Genomic DNA, 17,127 nt, shown 5'->3' on the forward strand with positions numbered 1-17,127 from the left:
ACACAGACAGATCCGTCCCAAAATAGAAACGGCATAGCGAGAAAAACCAACATATCTATCATAAATATCAGATAATGACACAAAGAAGCATGCGAGTTATTAAATGTAACTGATACCGTTATGAAGGGACAGGATTGGGCTAAGAATATGCAGTACATACCAATTGCCGCTATGGATGGATGGAGCCAGGACGCAAGAATGCTCACGAGCAAATTTGCCAGAAATATCAAATGCATGATTCATATTTGATATCTGAAATATCTTTATATCAACACGTCAACGCAGTAATTAGCTGGCGGCCCATTATTGCAGGGAAGATGTCGTTTACGGGTAATTCTTCATGTATCCAGTCAGTGGGGGAGAGGACTCCTGCAGCAACGGGCGGAGGGGAAGGGGGGGGGGGCGAATGGAAGGCGGTGGCCAGCCACTCGAATTCAACGAGCAGACTCCTCCTGATTCTGCATCCGCGCAAGTGCCGAGTCTGCCACAATTCAACACAAGTCCACCCTTTGCCCGCGCGCACATCGCACAGGCTCGTGCATGAGCCTTAAAGTAGCCTACATGCAGGTGATAGAGAGCCCGGGTCATCTGTTTAAACTGCATCACATCCGTGCTGCAATTATGTACTCTGTCTATAGTGTATGAGGTCATACCTATTCTGATTCACACTCTATTTTACATGGTCCAAAGTAAATGGTGAGAAGTTTTGTGATGTGGTGGTCTATGTATTTAGAAGGCTGATTAGTATTTTACTGTATTCTGCACCACAGTGTTTATCTCTGTCTAAACTCAAATTGGTAAGCATCATAACAGTTGGAGAGCTATTTTGATGAGAATGATTTAATTGTTTTGTTAATCATCTTGGCTTTCCCTTAAAAAATGTTAGTCTATTAGAACGCAGCAAAATGAGTGGGAGTGTTGTTGACATTAATATTTTCGCCATTTAGCAGATGGTCTCCAGAGCAACTTACAGGAGCAATTGGGGTTAAATGCCTTGCTCAAGGGCACATCAACCAATTTTTCAGCTAGTCGGCTCGGCAATTCAAACCAGCGAACTTTTGGTAACTGGCCCAATAGGCTACCTGCTTGACCGAAGTCTATAGACCAGCATTTCCCAAACTCAGTCCTCGGGACTCCAAGGGGTGCCCGCTTTGTTTTTTTGCCCTAACATTACACAGCTGGTTCAAATGATCAAAGCTTGATGATTAGTTGATTATTTGAATCAGCTGTGTAGTGATCGGGCAAAAAACAAAATGTCCATCCATTGGGGTCCTTCGGGCCTAGTTTTGGAAACCCTGCTATAGACTAACCTAAATGGGGTACACTGTAATAAATGACTCTTTGGATCAACCTAAAAATAACTACATTAACTGGTTGCAAGTAAATGAGTTAGGCGTTCTCAATTTTTTTGAAATTACATTAGTTGAAACTAGATATGTGATTCAATGCCTGTTCAACTGTTATATTTGATTATTAACTAACCTATATTCCAAGTTGCAACCTATGTCAACTTACTTTGGTTAAACCTAATAAATAGCATACATACAATATACTGTATACAACCAGTTATACCGTAGTTACTTTTACACTTCAGAATTACCCATCCACATTTCTTAAATTAGGTTACAAGTAATTAAATACATTTCCTGTTAATCAAGATATTATGTTAGTTCCATAACATGAAATATTGATTCCAAACACTTTCTTTACATAAGACTTCCACATTAACTTGTTACAATACTGTAACCAAATGGTGACCATCTCATCAATAGTAACCTTTCCATTATCTTTAGTATTACAATACACAAATATAAACAGAATTTATAATCAAGAAGAAAAAAACAGAACCAATTTTCTGGAATGACATTTTATTTATTTTTTTATTTTTTTTATTTTACCTTTATTTAACCAGGTAGGCAAGTTGAGAACAAGTTCTCATTTACAATTGCGACCTGGCCAAGATAAAGCAAAGCAGTTCGACAGATAAAACGACACAGAGTTACACATGGAGTAAAAACAAACATACAGTCAATAATGCAGTATAAACAAGTCTATATACAATGTGAGCAAATGAGGTGAGAAGGGAGGTAAAGGCAAAAAAAGGCCATGATGGCAAAGTAAATACAATATAGCAAGTAAGACATTCACTCTCACGGGTGGCCAAAAATAACTAACTTAAAGCCACGCCCCCCCCCCCCAGACCACGCCTTCAACTCTTATGATAGGCTGCCATCGCTAAATTGCACCCTCCATATGCAATGCGAATGCAGATGAGGCATTTCATTCAATATAAAAAATCACATTGATCTTTCAAATTCTTTATTTGATTTCAGACAAATTGAATAAAATAGGTTGAACTGAGCAAAGCTTAATTTTGGATAATACCAAACAGACAAATTACTTCAGATGAGAAAGTGCCATCCCACTTTTTACAGCGGTATAATCTGTCTTGGGCAATTCTGTGTGATACAGATAGGATCTATATCACATAAAGATCACACAAAATTGCCCAAGACAGATCCTAGTTAGTATCGGAGTTAGTGGGAGAGTATGTCTGTTTCACTAAGGCTGTGTTGCTGTGTTTTAAATATTTGCTAAAGCTTTGCGTATCCTTTGCATAACACATGGCACCTCCAGATTTCATGGCCATCACACTCTTTTAAGCAGTCAATAAAATCCACAGAGAGCTGCACTTCAATCAGGATTTTAAGGTAGTGCCCAGTATGTCCAGCTCAAACAATGTATCCAACCGTGTGTAATTTCATAGGGTATTACACACGGTCACATTCATTGCTTTACTTTATCCCTATGAGGGGTTGCTCTTACAACTAGTGTATGAAGGTAGGCCCTACCCTCTTTTTACAAATACCCTTAAATGTAGGCATTTTAGAGGGCACCATCTCTGCATTTTTCTGCCGTAGGCTATTGCTGTCCATCCTTCCAGTAAGACCCTCCTTAGTACTTAGTAACCTCCAGGAGAATTGTTTGTCAGGCCTACTCATGTGTGCCTGGCAACGACTGGCAGGCCTCTTGATCAAATCTATGATTGTTGCGCAAGCGTACGCACACACACACAAACAGACACACTCTCAGTATTTTACACACACACACACACTGTCCCCCTATCGGTCCTGCGGGATCTGACAGCTCCTCCCTCTGGGTTAAATGGGTGGGATGGTCAGCTAGGGTCGCTTGGCAGAGCCTGTTTTGTTATTTTAAGAGGCAAAGAGTGGTAAAAGTAAGCAGTTTTTCACATGAATTACTTCTTTGAGGGATTTCATTTGCAGGTTTTTTTGGTATGCTGAGGATTTACATTTCCTAACTTATACTTGACATCAAATCTAATATCTGCACAAGATGATAATCATATATGCGCAGAGATTGTAAAAACAATAGATTAATGCAATATAATGGATTCCTGAAGACCAGGGTTACTCTAAACATGACATTTTGTGTTACTGATTTAGACTTGCTCTGTATATTTTTCAGATGTTCTTTTTAAATACTTGGAACTTCTGAGATTGAATTGCCAGTGAAATCTGTTCTGACCTATTCTATAAGTAATGGTATGTTTAATATAAGTAATTTAGCGATTATTCTCTTAAACAAGGCATTCCTTTCCTCCCCATGCCAGGACCCCAAGTTTTCCTCATTCCTATACAGTGCAAGTGATGCGTCAGTGGACGCGCCCACTTGGACACCGACCCAACTCTCCAGTATTTATTAAGGTGTAACGGGTTTACGCACAGACTCTAACGAGGATACTCGAACATAAACGATACTCCAACCCCAGTAATAACATAGGGATGGAGTTTGGAATTTCATTAAAACGTATCACTCAGTGAGACATTTGTAAAATAGTGAGGGTTACCATAGAGGTAGCCTAACTATTTTATGCTGCTTTAACTCTGAAAGTTTTCGTTTGGGTGATTTCGACTCCGAGACGGTTGGCGGGACATAGAGAAGCGACTGGGAGGTATGTCGACTAGAAGGTTTTCATGGGTGTTGGATAACACATAAGAAAATGGATAGCAATCGCAAAATATCAGATGCAGTTTTTTCTGATCATTCAGACTGACCTTAACACTACTTATTAAATAGGTATATGTATATAGAACATACATCACGAACGTATATGTTAATAGTAGTTTCATAACTCAAGTACTGTATCATGTGGCAAATTCTTTTAAAACAAAACATATTTTAATTATGCCTACAGTTAAATTCTGTTGTCATTGTGTTTTAGCTTTTGAGTTTTACTACTGTTGCCTTCAGTTTATCTGACCATAGACCTTTAAGGCCAAAGTTAGACTGAAGAGACTGTGTTGTCTGCAATTTTGTGGGTTGGAGGTCCGTTTGTACTGAAGAAAATATTGTGTTTAAGGGTCACGTAAGTTTACTTTGAGGCCCGGAAGAAACAGATAAGCAGGATCTAGTCATGATTTATCAATTCAACACCGTGTGTGTGTGTGTGTGTGTGTGTGCGCGCGCGCGCGTTTGTGTGTGTGAAGGGTGTAGGCACTCCACCACTTTTTCATGTCGGCTCACTAATGATGACACTCTTCCAGGATAAGGACCCAGCTGTAATTAAATCTCACTTTTCAAACAACTGGAGGAACTGTGACCAGGACACTAACAAAAGCACATTTTGGGTAAAAAACAAGTGCAGGGACATTTGCAGTACCAGGTGAGAAGCCACGATGTAAAAACATAATGGGCTACTAATGACAACAATATCTCTTTTGCACATCTGCATGTTGTATTGTACCTCGATAATTAAAAACATTGTGTTAACATGTTATCAACGTGAGTAATTACAGGGCGACGACAGAAGTACAAGAGCAATTTAATGTAACTTACATTTTAACGGACAAAACAAATAACACATGTTGAAGGAGTGCATCTTATTTCTTTTTCTTTCTTACAGAGGTAGTAGCGCTGCAGTAATGGAAGAATCCTCGGAAGACTATGACAATTACACCTATGATTATCTGGAGTATGGAGACTTGGAAAAAGAAAAAGGTGGATACTCTCAGAAGGAGGCTATGCACATCCTATCAGTTATCATATATAGTATTTCCTTCGTGCTCGGTGTCACTGGAAATGGAATAGTCATATGGGTCACGGCATTTAAAAGCAAACGGACAGTGAACAGTATATGGTTGCTGAACATGGCTATCGCAGATTTTGTGTTTGTGCTCTTTTTGCCCTTCTCCATCGACTACGTTCTTAGAGACTTCCACTGGTCCTTTGGGCTGGTCATGTGTAAACTCAACTCGTTTGTGTCTGTGATGAACATGTACGCCAGTGTGCTCTTCCTCATGATTCTCAGTCTAGACAGGTATGTCTCATTGGTCCACCTTAGCTGGTCTCAGAGGTGTCGCACTATACGGCGAGCCTGGATCGTGTGTGGCTGTGTGTGGGGGGTGTCTGCTCTACTGAGCCACCCTACTCTGATATTCCGTGACACTATGCACATATATGGCAGGGTGGTGTGCTTCAACAACTTCAATGTCCAGGATGAACATACAGCTGCTGTTAGACATATCACACTGGTGGCAGTTCGTACAGCAGTGGGCTTCTTACTGCCCTTCAGTGCCATCTGCGTGACTGGCATTCTCCTGGCAATCAAAGTCCACCAGTCTGAAGATTCTGTGCGCCTGTCCAGCTTCTCTAAAACAGTTTCCGCTGTCATTCTGGCCTTCTTTTTTTGCTGGGCACCGTTCCATACGTTTAGTTTAATGGAGCTTTCCATGCACTCTTCAATGTTTCTACATACTGTTCTGAAGACAGGTTTTCCTCTTGCTACTAGCTTAGCCTTTTTCAACAGCTGTGTCAACCCTCTCCTCTACATGTTGGTGGGCAAGAAGGTTCGCCAGCTCCTGAAGCGCTCGTGTCTGGACATCACAAAGAGTTATCTGCGGGAGCTCAGCCAGTCCATCTCTGCAACTGAGTCGGTGACTGTGGCAGATGTCGGTCCTTCAGACATCCCTCCACCAGAGGAGCCCACAGAATCATCAACTGTATGATTATAATGCAGTACATCCTAAACTCACAGTTACCTGTAAACAGAAATCAACAAGAGCTGCTATTTTACCTTTGAGAGCCAGCCTGACCATTATTTTACCAGATGTGACTTATTTTATATTCTACTTCAGTGTAACATTTCTGCTTGTTGTTTCAGTTGGCTATTTCCAAGCAGCAATTACTCAAAGTGCCAACTTCTGTTGACTGTAAATTGCCCTCAGTGGAAAACCTGAGTAAAGTCTTGCACTAAAAGTATAACTTGCACAGGAAAAAAGAGGTAACTTTAATGATTTGAAAAAATAATCTGATCCTAATTACCCCAAAAACAAACAGGAAAGGGGGCCAACCATCCCCACAGCCTCTGGAACAGGAATTATTAGAAGCAGATCTACCATTTTCATAAACACTTTGTATTTAGATTTCGATCTTTAAACAAATCCAAGTTGGGAATTTGCAAATCTCCGTAGGCCTTTTCTTTCCCTTAGGAATATATTACATTGAAAAGGTATGTTTTCCTTTCTAAGCTAATTTCCTGTTACAGTGTTCTCTGTTATTATACACTATAAAAAATGCTGGGTTATAAACATCCCAATGTGGGTAAATATTGGACAGAACAACATCCCAATGTTGGGTTACAAACAACCCATTGTTTTCTTTAAAAGAGAAAGGTTGGGTTGTTGATGCTCTGATCCACCGGGTCAGACCAGAAGACTGGAGGCGTAACTTAGTAGGGGTGTGGTTTTTAGATAGTTATTTTTGGCCACCTGTGAGGGCAAATGTCATTCCGATTAATCTGTTCTGTTTTCTTGTCATCACCTGTTAAGGTTGAGCACTGACACTTTTCAAATCAAATCCAATTTTATGAGTCACATGCACAGAATACAACAGTTGCAGACCTTACCGTCAAAGGCTTACTTACAAGCCCTTAACTGACAGTGCAGTTCAAGAAATAGAGTTGAGAAAATATTTACTAAATAAAATAAAATAATTAAAAGTAACACAATAAAATACAATAACAAGGCTATATACAGGGGGTACCGGTACCGAGTCAATGTGCAGGGGTACAGGTTAGTTGAGGTAATTTGTACAAGTAGGTATAGTGGCTATGCATAGATAATAAACAGAGAGTAGCAGCAGTGTTAAACAAAGGGGGGGGGGTCAATGTAAATAGTCCGGGTGGCCATTTGATTAATAGTTCAGCAGTCTTATGGCTTGGAGGTAGAAGCTGTTAAGGAGCCTTTTGGACCTAGACTGGGCGCCCGGTACCGCTTGCCATGCGGTAACAGAGAGAACAGTCTATGACTTGGGTGACTGGAGTCTTTAACAATTATTTGGGCCTTCCTCTGACACCTCCCAGTATATAGGCTCAGGATGGCAGGAAGCTTTGCCCCAGTCATGTATAGGGCCATACGCACTTCCCTCTTTAGCACCTTATGATTGGATGCCGAACAGTTACCATACCAGCCGGTGGTGCAACCGGTCAAGATGCTCTCGATGGTGCAGCTGTAGAAAGTTCTGAGGATCTGGGGACCCAGGCCTAATCTTTTCAGTCTCCTGAGGGTGAAAGGTGTTGTCGTGCCATCTTCACGACTGTCTTGGTGTGTTTGGACCATGATAGTTTGTTGGTGATGTGGACACCAAGAAACATGAAACTCTCGACTCGCTCCACTACAGCCACATATATGTGAATGGGGGCGAGTTCTGCCCTCCTTTTCCTGTAGTCCACGATCAGCTCCTTTGTCTTGCTCACGTTGAGGGAGAGGTTGTTGTCCTGGCATCACACTGCCAGGTCTCTGACATCCTCCCTATAGGCTGTCTCATCATTGTTGGTGATCAGGCCTACTGTTGTGTCGTCAGCAAACTTAATGATGGTGTTAGAGTCATGCTTGACCACGCAGTCGTGGATGAACAGGGAGTACAGGAGGGGAATAAGCACACACTCCTGAGGGGCCCAAGTATTGAGGATCAGAGTGGCAGATGTGTTGTTGCCTACCCTTATCATCTGGGGGTGGCCTGTCAGGACATCCAGGATCCATCTGCAGAGGGAGGTGTTTAGTCCCAGAGTCCTTAGTTTAGTGATGAGCTTTGTGGGCACTATGGTGTTGAACGCTGAGATGTAGTCATTGAACAGCATTCTCACATAGGTGTTCCTTTTGTGTAGGTGGGAAAGGGCAGTGTGGAGTGCAATTGAGATTGCACAATCTGTGGATCTGTTGGGGCGGTATGTGAATTGGAGTGGGTCTAGGATTTCTGGGATGATGTGATTGATGTGAGCCATGACCGGCCTTTCAAATCACTTCATGGCTACCAACGTGAGTGCTACGGGGTAGTCAATTAGGCAGGTTACCTTCGCTTTCTTGGACACAGGGACTATTCACTTCCATGCTGGGTTGACTCAGCAGATGTGTTTTTAATGTAATCCGTAGGTTATTTTCAAGAGGCATGGCTTTCATGAGAGTAAATGTCATTACCTGTCACACCCTGACCATAGTTTGCTTTGTATGTTTCTATGTTTTGGTTGGTCAGGGTGTGATCTGAGTGGGTATTCTATGTTGGATGTTTTGTTTGCCTATTTCTATGTCTGGCCTGATATGGTTCTCAATCAGAGGCAGGTGTTAGTCATTGTCTCTGATTGGGAACCATATTTAGGTAGCCTGGGTTTCACTGTGTGTTTGTGGGTGATTGTTCCTGTCTTTGTGTTTGCACCAGATGGTTTTAGGTTTTCTCACGTTTGTTGTTTTTGTTAGTTATCTCATGTGTAGTGTCTTTATAAATTAAAGAACATGAATAACCACCATGCTGCATTTTGGTCCACCTCTACTTCACCTAAAGAAAACCGTTACATTACCTGTTCATCATGTTATATTTGGTAAACTTATAATAAAGACATTCCTTTAATATTTTTTGAATATGAAATTAATAACAGTATTTAACTATCCCAACATTGGGATATGCATCAGCACTTGAACAACTTAATTTATTAAGCTACAAAAGTGTCACTTCTCAACCTGAAGATATACAATACAACAGATTAACCAGAATTACATTTTTTTTGTATTTTAATTTTATTTAACCTTTATTTAACCAGGTAGGCTAGTTGAGAACAAGTTCTCATTTACAACATATACTCTCGTGGGTGGCCAAAAATAGCTATATAAAATCCACGCCCCTACTAAGCCACGCCTCCAGTTTTCTGATCTGACCCGGGTTTTTAACCCAGCATTTTTTCGAGTGTATGGCTGGTGTACACAAGAGTCACATTCTATTTGGCCTGTATTTCTTTCTCAAATTATAATAAGTCTATAAATGAATCACCTATGTTTACATTACATTTTCAAATAGTATTCACATTGCTTTCACTGTGTGGGAATTTGCAATCTATGAGGGAAATTTGAAATGCAATTTATTTGTTAATTCTAATATATTTGAGTCAAAGGAATACACAATAAATCCAATCCCTTATCTTTATTGGTAGTGTGCTTAAATATTTATTGCATCTGTTATAAGGAAGCAGTGCCAGGAGTGCTGCTATATAGAGTGGTGCTCAATCTCCAGGGAACTAACAGGATATTGCCTGTAACCTCATTAAGGTTAGAGTACACTGAGGATGGAATAAACATACCACATGCATAGTTGATCAAAGAAGAATACACAAGAAGACGTGAACATCTAATACGCATTCAATTATAGCTAGAGAGTGTGTTGCCACTCTCCATTCTCAAATATGTGGATTTCCAATATATCACATAATCCTAACTGCTGTCTTCCTGAAGTTCAGTCCAGTTTTTTTCAATGTAAATGTTATTGGTAAACAAACCCAGATGAGTTGAGATTGGTTGGGTAATGTGGTCCACATCTGGAACCATGGCCTGAGGAAACATCAACTGTATCATTGTTGTATTAATCACCCCATGTCTTCTGCCAATATCTTGACACAACACTTGGAATAGTGGGCTATTGACATTTGATTCAGATTAATTGATTAGGCAAATGAGGGGTGTTGTTGAAAAATAATCTGGAATGAATGAAACCAGATTGGGATTTTTGGACACCTAATTGGGGATTTAAACTGAATAGAGATAGGAATGAAAAGCCATTTTATAGTCAATTGCATCTCAGGGAAGCAAATCCAGGTGCATGTCATGGATGGAAATGAATTGCTCAGCCAGGGAGAATGTCTGAAGTTCTCACATCACATGCAAAGAAATCAGTAGACTAGTTTACTACTAATTACAGATTTATAAAAGACTAGTAGCTACTACTAATTTACAGATTTGAAAATACTCATATAATTTATTTGTATTTATTTATTTTTATTGAACCTTTATTTAATTCTGCAAGTCAGTTAAGAACAAATTCTTATTTACAATGATGGCCTGCCACAAGGCAAAAGGCCTCCTGTGTGGACGTGGGCTGGGTTTAAAAATAAATGTAATTAAAATATAGGACAAAACACACATCAGGACAAGAGAGACAACACTACATAATGAAAGACCTAAGGCAACAACATAGCATGGTAGCAACACATGGCAACACAACACACAACACGTAGCAACACAACATGACAACAACATGGTAGCAACAATGTTTATTGTTGAGAGGCTGTCTTCACTTTGTAGGTACTGAATGCATCCCCATAGAGATATGGTAATGTATGACCAGATTGCAACATTATTAGGCTACATTAGGATGATGCTTTCAAGACAACTGGGAATTTGAAAAAGAACGAGGTCAAAGCATGACGTCGGTTTTTTTCAGGTTGGAATGTCGGGGCTCTAGAAATATGCCCGAGTTTCCAACTTGGAATTTCTTGTTGGATGACCGTTCAAAACGATTTTTCCCAGTCGGAGCACTTTTTTCCGAGTTCCCAGTTTTCTTGAACGCACTGAAGTCAGAGAATTCCGAGTTCCAAGTTGTTTTGAACGCGGCATATATTACGGGAATTACCTAATCGTGTCGCATTTGAATAGAGAAAGTGCGCAGTCAGTGGTGTCCATTGGGGTACTGCCGATGCTAGTGGCAAGGTAAGGACTTGCAATAACTGCTCTCGTGTTTACATTTTAAATGTATAAGAGGAGTGTGATATTTGAAGGTGTTTTGAAATCCATCATGTCTAGTTTAGGTCAAAGCACCATGAAGTGCGACGGTTGTAAAAATAGATAGCTAACGTTAGCGTTTAGTATAGATGGTTCATGGCCATAGTAAAATAAAGGATCAGTGTTGTCAGGGATAGCAGTTATGCATTTGCAAGCGGTTGTTTTCTTATCATAAATATGCAACTGCTATGTAGCTTTACAAATAAATATGCGACTGATTACCTTATAGCTAATGTTAGCTAGCCATTTACACAGCTAACGTTAATCTTTTTATTCCTGTCTAATCTAAGGAGAGACGGGTTAATGCCAAATGCATCACTTGCGTACTTAGCGTATGTCTGAACACACAAGCAATCTTTATACACAAATATCAGGTGATGCTGCTTGCCAATATGGAAGTGATTGCACTTTCTAAATGGCAAGTAAAGTTGATGAAATTACATTTTTAGTTGGCTATTTTACCTGTCCATATTTTCGTTTTCAGCATGTTGCGTCTACCTGCGGTGAGTCGCGCTCTCGGAGTCGCTCACTCTACAGGGAGCGTGGCAATCACAAAAAATGGTAGGCCTCATAAATTTACCAACAGTATTAATAATATCATGATATGTTATTATACATGAAGGAATAAGAGGTGAACAATTCGTATGGCACAGGTGCCCATGTTGTCCTTGTGACTACTTTATTCTGCTCACGGATTATCTGCAGGATAACAGAATTGTCAGGGCTTGGCTGGAATGGTGATATCCGATCTGCTCAGTTTCGTGCAGGTGGTTTGTTAAAATGGCCTTTTATTGTGATGGTGCACTACATAATTAATTAGTTCAATTTGAAATTGGGATAATAAAGTCTATGCCATTGTGTGAAATACAAAGAGTAAGATGGAGGGTGTTTTTTGATACAAGTATGTAGACTGTTTAATAAAAAAAAAATGTGTTTATAGTTCACAATGCAGCTACAGCAGCAGCCAGTAACCTGGTGGAGGTATTTGTGGATGGGAAGCCACTCATGGTGGAACCAGGAACCACAGTGCTGCAGGTAGTGGGGGCTCTAATCACTGATATTTGACAAATACTTGACTCTAGAATATAATGTCTTGTCAGATGTTTATACAGAGTAACTGCTTTGGCAATTACTTTAGACTTTATTGATATCTTGTTTTAGGCATGTGAAAAGGTGGGAGTGCAGATTCCTCGCTTCTGTTACCATGAGCGCCTGTCAGTTGCAGGGAACTGTCGGATGTGTCTGGTGGAGATTGAGAAAGCTCCAAAGGTATGTTCTTATGGGTGATTGAAGCTTTTAAATTGGCTGGCGTGTACTTGTACCCTTGTTTATGGTGTACACTCTTATTTTAATATCAACACAAGCACATCTCTTTACAGCCAGTGGCAGCATGTGCCATGCCAGTCATGAAGGGTTGGAACATTTTAACTGACTCTGACAAAACAAGGAAAGCTAGGTAGGAAGAATCACCTGCAAACACATCATCCCTTTGCATTACCTTCTTATTTGGTAATCGTCACCAGTACTATAGCATTTTGTTTTACCCTCTTCTGGTAGAGAGGGTGTGATGGAGTTCCTGTTGGCCAATCACCCTTTAGACTGCCCAATCTGTGACCAGGGGGGAGAATGTGACCTTCAGGTAAAAAATATGTCATCATTGTTTCCTAGAACTAAATCTCCTCTTGAAGAGGATAGTAATGATGATGATTCAACAAGTGGAAGGAACTGGTAATGGACTTTTGGACTTGTAAAAGTAACATGTTTTTGCCATTGTGTGCTGACTGCAGGACCAGTCCATGCAGTTTGGCAGTGACCGGAGCCGCTTCTTGGAGAGTAAGAGAGCTGTTGAGGACAAGAACATTGGTCCCCTCATCAAGACCATCATGACCCGCTGTATCCAGTGCACCCGATGTGTCCGGTGAGTCAGACTAGTAATCACGGTCCACCTTGGAAGGATTAATTATACTAATAATTACTAATAATTTCAAAAGGGGACCGCTATCTATGTGCTAAATAATGTTTTCCATCTTTGCAGCTTTGCCAGTGAGATTGCAGGTGTGGAGGATCTGGGAACCACTGGAAGGGGCAATGACTTGCAAATTGGCACTTATGTGGAGAAGATGTTCATGTCAGAGCTGTCTGGGAATGTAATTGACATATGCCCTGTGGGAGCACTGACTTCCAAGCCGTATGCCTTCACTTCCCGACCCTGGGAGACCAGGTATGTGCATTACAGTATGTTGTTTTGAATACAATACAAGCCAGCTCTTGAAATGGAATACAAGTAGTGGTACATAGACCTTGTTGGTTATCAACGAACCTTTCTCTCCTCACAGGAAGACTGAATCCATTGATGTGCTGGATGCGGTGGGCAGCAACATCGTAGTGAGCACCCGGGGTGGTGAGGTCATGAGGATTCTGCCCCGTCTCCATGAGGACATCAATGAGGAGTGGATCTCAGATAAGACCAGGTAAGCTGAGGACCAGCTCATGTCAAATCCACACTGCTTTGCCTTGTCTGTCTGAATTAACAGTGAACTCATTTTCTTCCTCGATGGCAGGTTTGCCTACGATGGGCTGAAGCGGCAGCGCCTCACTCAGCCCATGGTGAAGGATGCGTCTGGACAGCTGGTGGCCACTTCCTGGGAGGATGTGTTGACTAGAGTGGCTGGGGTGGTATGTGATATTTATGGCATATTAAACGTTTCTGTTTACAGTCGGACCTTCCTCCATGTTATGTGGGCGGCGCACAATTGGCCCGGCGTCGTCTGGGTTTGGCCGGTGTAGGCCGTCATTGTTAATAAGAATTTGTTCTTAACTGACATGCCTAGATAAATAAAAGTTCAATTAAAAACCATTTTTTAAATGTTTATAAACAACGAGAGAACAGTTTATCCACAGTGTCTCATGACCTGAGATGTAGCATGATCTGTTGTGATTCATGAATTTCCATGTTGATGTTCTTGTGTTTGTGTGCAAGTCTTTTAAATGGTGTGTAGACACAAGTAGCCTATTACATCAGTGTTTACTTTTGCAGTTGCAAGGAGCCCAAGGCACCAGTGTAGCGGCCATTGTAGGAGGGATGGTGGATGCAGAGGCTCTAATCGCCCTGAAAGACATGCTGAACCGCTTGAATAGTGACCGCCTATGTACTGAGGAGATCTTCCCCATGGCTGGGGCTGGGTAAGGCAAGGCTGAGTCTGAGGGGAATACAGTGGTTAAGATAAGATCTCAGTGGAACATTCCTGATTTGGGTTCTATTTACTATAGTTCTGACCTGCGCTCAAACTACCTACTGAATTCCCGCATCGCTGGCATTGAAGAGGCTGATTTGCTGCTCCTAGTTGGCACCAACCCACGCTATGAGGCACCACTTTTCAACGCACGCATCAGGAAGAGGTATAGCTGGGATGGGATTTAAGTGCTGACAAAAATCACTGGCATCTCAATTAGCATGTAAACTGTCAGAGCTGTGTGCAGCATCCAGCTCCTGATTAACGCACTCTCTTTAAGTGGAAACTATAAATCTGAAACATGTTTACACCATTGAGATGACTGGTATGCATGCTTCATGTTGTACCCTGGGTAGTTGGCTTCATAATGAGCTGCAGGTAGCCTTGGTGGGGCAGGAGGTGGACTTGACCTACACATACGATCACCTTGGGGAGTCTGCTAAGGTCCTGCAGGAAATAGCTGCTGGGACCCACCCCTTCTCTAAGGTAGTCATGTATTATTTACAGGTCTCTCATGGTCGGCCACTAAGTGCTGTCATGGAGAATTTGCTACATCAACAGTTATTTAAAATCTCGTTCCCAGGTTCTTGCCAAGGCAAAGTGTCCTGTTGTGGTGTTGGGCAGTGGTTCCCTACAGAGAGAGGATGGGGGCGCAATACACGCAGCAGTGTCTACCATTGCTCAGAATGCCCGTGTCAGCAGTGGAGTGGAGGAAAGCTGGAAGGTTCTCAATGTGCTTCACAGGTAATAACTACTACTGTACTTGATCTCACATTTAGATTGATGTAGAATTTGTTTTTATTAGTTTTCACAGCAAAATCCCTATTTTTTTTTTACTTACTACAGGGTGGCCAGTCAAGTAGCTGCGTTGGATCTTGGGTACAAGCCAGGTGTGGAGGCCATCAGGAAGAATCCGCCCAAAGTCCTGTTCCTCCTTGGGGCCGATGCTGGCTGCATCACCCGCCAAGACCTGGCAAAGGACAGCTTCATCATTTATCAGGGTCAGCAAAGCTCCTCCACAACAGAGACATAACACCAATCTTTGGTGTAAAGAATTTCAACAATAATATCCATGATCTTTAAGTGAGTCTTGCGCCAGACTGAATGTCGTTTTTGTTCCATAACTCTACACAGGGCACCATGGAGACGCTGGGGCGACGATGGCTGACATCATTCTCCCTGGAGCAGCGTACACAGAGAAATGTAGCACCTATGTGAACACTGAGGGGCGCGCCCAACAGACTAGGCTGGCTGTGACTGCTCCAGGCATGGCCAGGGAGGACTGGAAGATCATCCGCGCCATATCTGAGGTAAACTACTGGTTCACCGCACTTATCAGTCAGTGAATGTGTTCAGTAGCAATTTCATGACTTAACTGTGTTGGCGTTTTTCTATAGCTTGCTGGACTGACACTGCCCTATGAGACCATGGATGAGGTGCGTGACAGATTGGCGGAGGTTTCACCCAACCTGGTGCGCTATGATGATGTGGAGGAGGCTAACTATTTTAAGCAGGCAAATGAACTGGCCAAGGTCAGTTGTAACACTATATATAGTACACCCACACAAATGCCTCTGTCTTCCCTGGAACTCCCTAAAGAATATTGTTAGTGTTCTTCTTAGGAAGTAGGAAAAATAGTTGGCCTGAGGAAAACCTCTCCTATGAACATGTTATTTTTACATTTTTAAACACACTCGTGCCTCGTGTCTGCTCCCTATGGTTAATTAGGTTGTAAACTAATGGTCTCTGTCTTCTCCCTCAGGCTGTGAATCAGACCATCCTCACAGAGCCTCTGGTTCCTCCACAGCTCACTGTTCGAGACTTTTACATGACAGGTGAGACAGGCCTACTGACTCTGTCTTTTCTTTACTACTGTATGTGAATGTTGTGTTAAAATCTCTCACTTCTCCACAGATCCTATCAGCAGAGCCTCCCAGACAATGGCTAAGTGTGTGAAGGCTGTAACAGAAGGAGCCCAAGCTATAGAGGAACCATCCATATGCTGAAGCTCTGTTTTCAGGGTCATTCCTCTCTAAATGTAACATGTAACTCTCACATACTTGCAGAAATAACCATTAGGCCTACATATATCCATAGACATATCCATAGATGTGCCGTACAGTGTCATTGTAATAGATGCCTGTTCAACTCCTCACACACCTATAGAAATCATTTGCACACCTACAAAAATATACGAATGTATGTCATAAAGTCAATGCAATAGATGCAGTACCTCATACAATTCTCACTTTAACAACAGCTGTGGCACATCCATAGAAACATATTTATTATGCAGTAAAGTTATTGTAATAGATGCCTTTTCCATTCCTAGCTATACACACAACTTCCTACACGCACAACTTCCTATGCTATAGTATACACACAACTTCCTCATGACCAAATGCAGTACAAGCACCTTTCAGTCTTCCAGCTGACAATGGCATAGATCATTTATTTCCTCTATGTATATTACCGTACCACTGTGAATTGTGTATAGATTGTATTTTCCCCAATGATTGAGAATACGCTGCTTTGTAGATAATGTATACAAGAGTACGTGTAATAAATCTATTTTTCTTCATAAGTAGTCAATGGTAAAGCACAAACTCTTCTTAATTTTTGGAGATGGAGCCTGAATAGAGCCATTGGTCAGCACAATCTATCACATTGGAATGTCTTATGTACCACTGTAGCACAGTTTATATCGGTGATCACAAATATTTTTATTACACTGTTGAAATAGATTAAATGTACTTAAATGTAACCTTCAT

The 17,127-nt window shown here is 41.4% G+C and overlaps 3 protein-coding genes across 13 annotated transcripts in view; 2 read left to right on the plus strand and 1 right to left on the minus strand.

Moving 5' to 3' along the window:
• The window catches only part of LOC109866979 (disintegrin and metalloproteinase domain-containing protein 23), a 38,123-nt gene extending 37,632 nt beyond the window's left edge, over positions 1 to 491 (minus strand). For 6 of the 8 annotated variants that reach the window (XR_004203929.1, XM_031795483.1, XM_031795487.1 and 3 more), the window contains exon 1: positions 161 to 469. Coding sequence is in view for 7 of the 8 variants with exons in the window: in XM_031795483.1 (XP_031651343.1) it covers positions 161 to 236 (76 nt within the window). In the remaining variant the exon portion in view is untranslated. Of the gene's footprint in view, positions 1 to 160 lie in introns of all 8 variants that reach the window. The other 2 variants (XM_031795475.1, XM_031795454.1) reach the window with 2 other exon arrangements.
• Positions 492 to 3,740: 3,249 nt separating this feature from the next.
• Positions 3,741 to 9,495, plus strand: cmklr2 (chemerin chemokine-like receptor 2). 3 transcript variants are annotated; one of them, XM_020499071.2, is made up of 3 exons: positions 3,741 to 3,976; positions 4,569 to 4,687; positions 4,928 to 9,495. In XM_020499071.2, exon 3 carries the CDS (start codon positions 4,947 to 4,949, stop codon positions 6,027 to 6,029), a length of 1,083 nt encoding a protein of 360 aa, XP_020354660.1. In that variant the 5' UTR covers positions 3,741 to 3,976; positions 4,569 to 4,687; positions 4,928 to 4,946; the 3' UTR covers positions 6,030 to 9,495. The 3 variants fall into 3 exon arrangements, with proteins under 3 accessions (XP_020354660.1, XP_020354650.1, XP_031651362.1); XM_020499061.2 differs by having other exon boundaries at positions 4,569 to 9,495; XM_031795502.1 differs by lacking the exon at positions 3,741 to 3,976 and having other exon boundaries at positions 3,991 to 4,687.
• A 1,433-nt stretch (positions 9,496 to 10,928) lies between these two features.
• LOC109866990 (NADH-ubiquinone oxidoreductase 75 kDa subunit, mitochondrial) lies at positions 10,929 to 17,120 on the plus strand. Of its 2 annotated transcripts, none has more exons than XM_020455913.2 (19): positions 10,929 to 11,051; positions 11,608 to 11,684; positions 12,064 to 12,158; positions 12,285 to 12,392; positions 12,503 to 12,579; positions 12,681 to 12,762; positions 12,911 to 13,041; positions 13,159 to 13,344; positions 13,460 to 13,594; positions 13,685 to 13,799; positions 14,161 to 14,306; positions 14,394 to 14,522; positions 14,713 to 14,842; positions 14,940 to 15,100; positions 15,203 to 15,357; positions 15,491 to 15,666; positions 15,754 to 15,888; positions 16,119 to 16,191; positions 16,271 to 17,120. In XM_020455913.2, the coding sequence occupies exons 1-19, from the start codon at positions 11,038 to 11,040 to the stop codon at positions 16,360 to 16,362; spliced, it is 2,217 nt and encodes a 738-aa protein (XP_020311502.1). In that variant the 5' UTR covers positions 10,929 to 11,037; the 3' UTR covers positions 16,363 to 17,120. The 2 variants fall into 2 exon arrangements, with proteins under 2 accessions (XP_020311502.1, XP_031651432.1); XM_031795572.1 differs by having other exon boundaries at positions 11,026 to 11,051; positions 11,829 to 12,158.
• The last annotated feature ends 7 nt before the right edge of the window (positions 17,121 to 17,127 follow it).

The sequence above is a fragment of the Oncorhynchus kisutch genome, linkage group LG2 (genome assembly GCF_002021735.2).
Source record: "Oncorhynchus kisutch isolate 150728-3 linkage group LG2, Okis_V2, whole genome shotgun sequence".
NCBI lineage: Eukaryota > Metazoa > Chordata > Actinopteri > Salmoniformes > Salmonidae > Oncorhynchus > Oncorhynchus kisutch.

Bases quoted from the DNA above. Each gene is read 5' to 3' on its own strand.
- cmklr2 (XM_031795502.1), top strand. From the start codon at position 4,551: ATGATGACACTCTTCCAGGATAAGGACCCAGCTGTAATTAAATCTCAC. The intron at 4,688-4,927 runs GTGAGAAGCCAC...TCTTTCTTACAG, and splicing joins AGGGACATTTGCAGTACCAG to AGGTAGTAGCGCTGCAGTAA.
- LOC109866990 (XM_020455913.2), top strand. The intron at 12,393-12,502 runs GTATGTTCTTAT...ATCTCTTTACAG, and splicing joins AGATTGAGAAAGCTCCAAAG to CCAGTGGCAGCATGTGCCAT. The intron at 16,192-16,270 runs GTGAGACAGGCC...ACTTCTCCACAG, and splicing joins TCGAGACTTTTACATGACAG to ATCCTATCAGCAGAGCCTCC.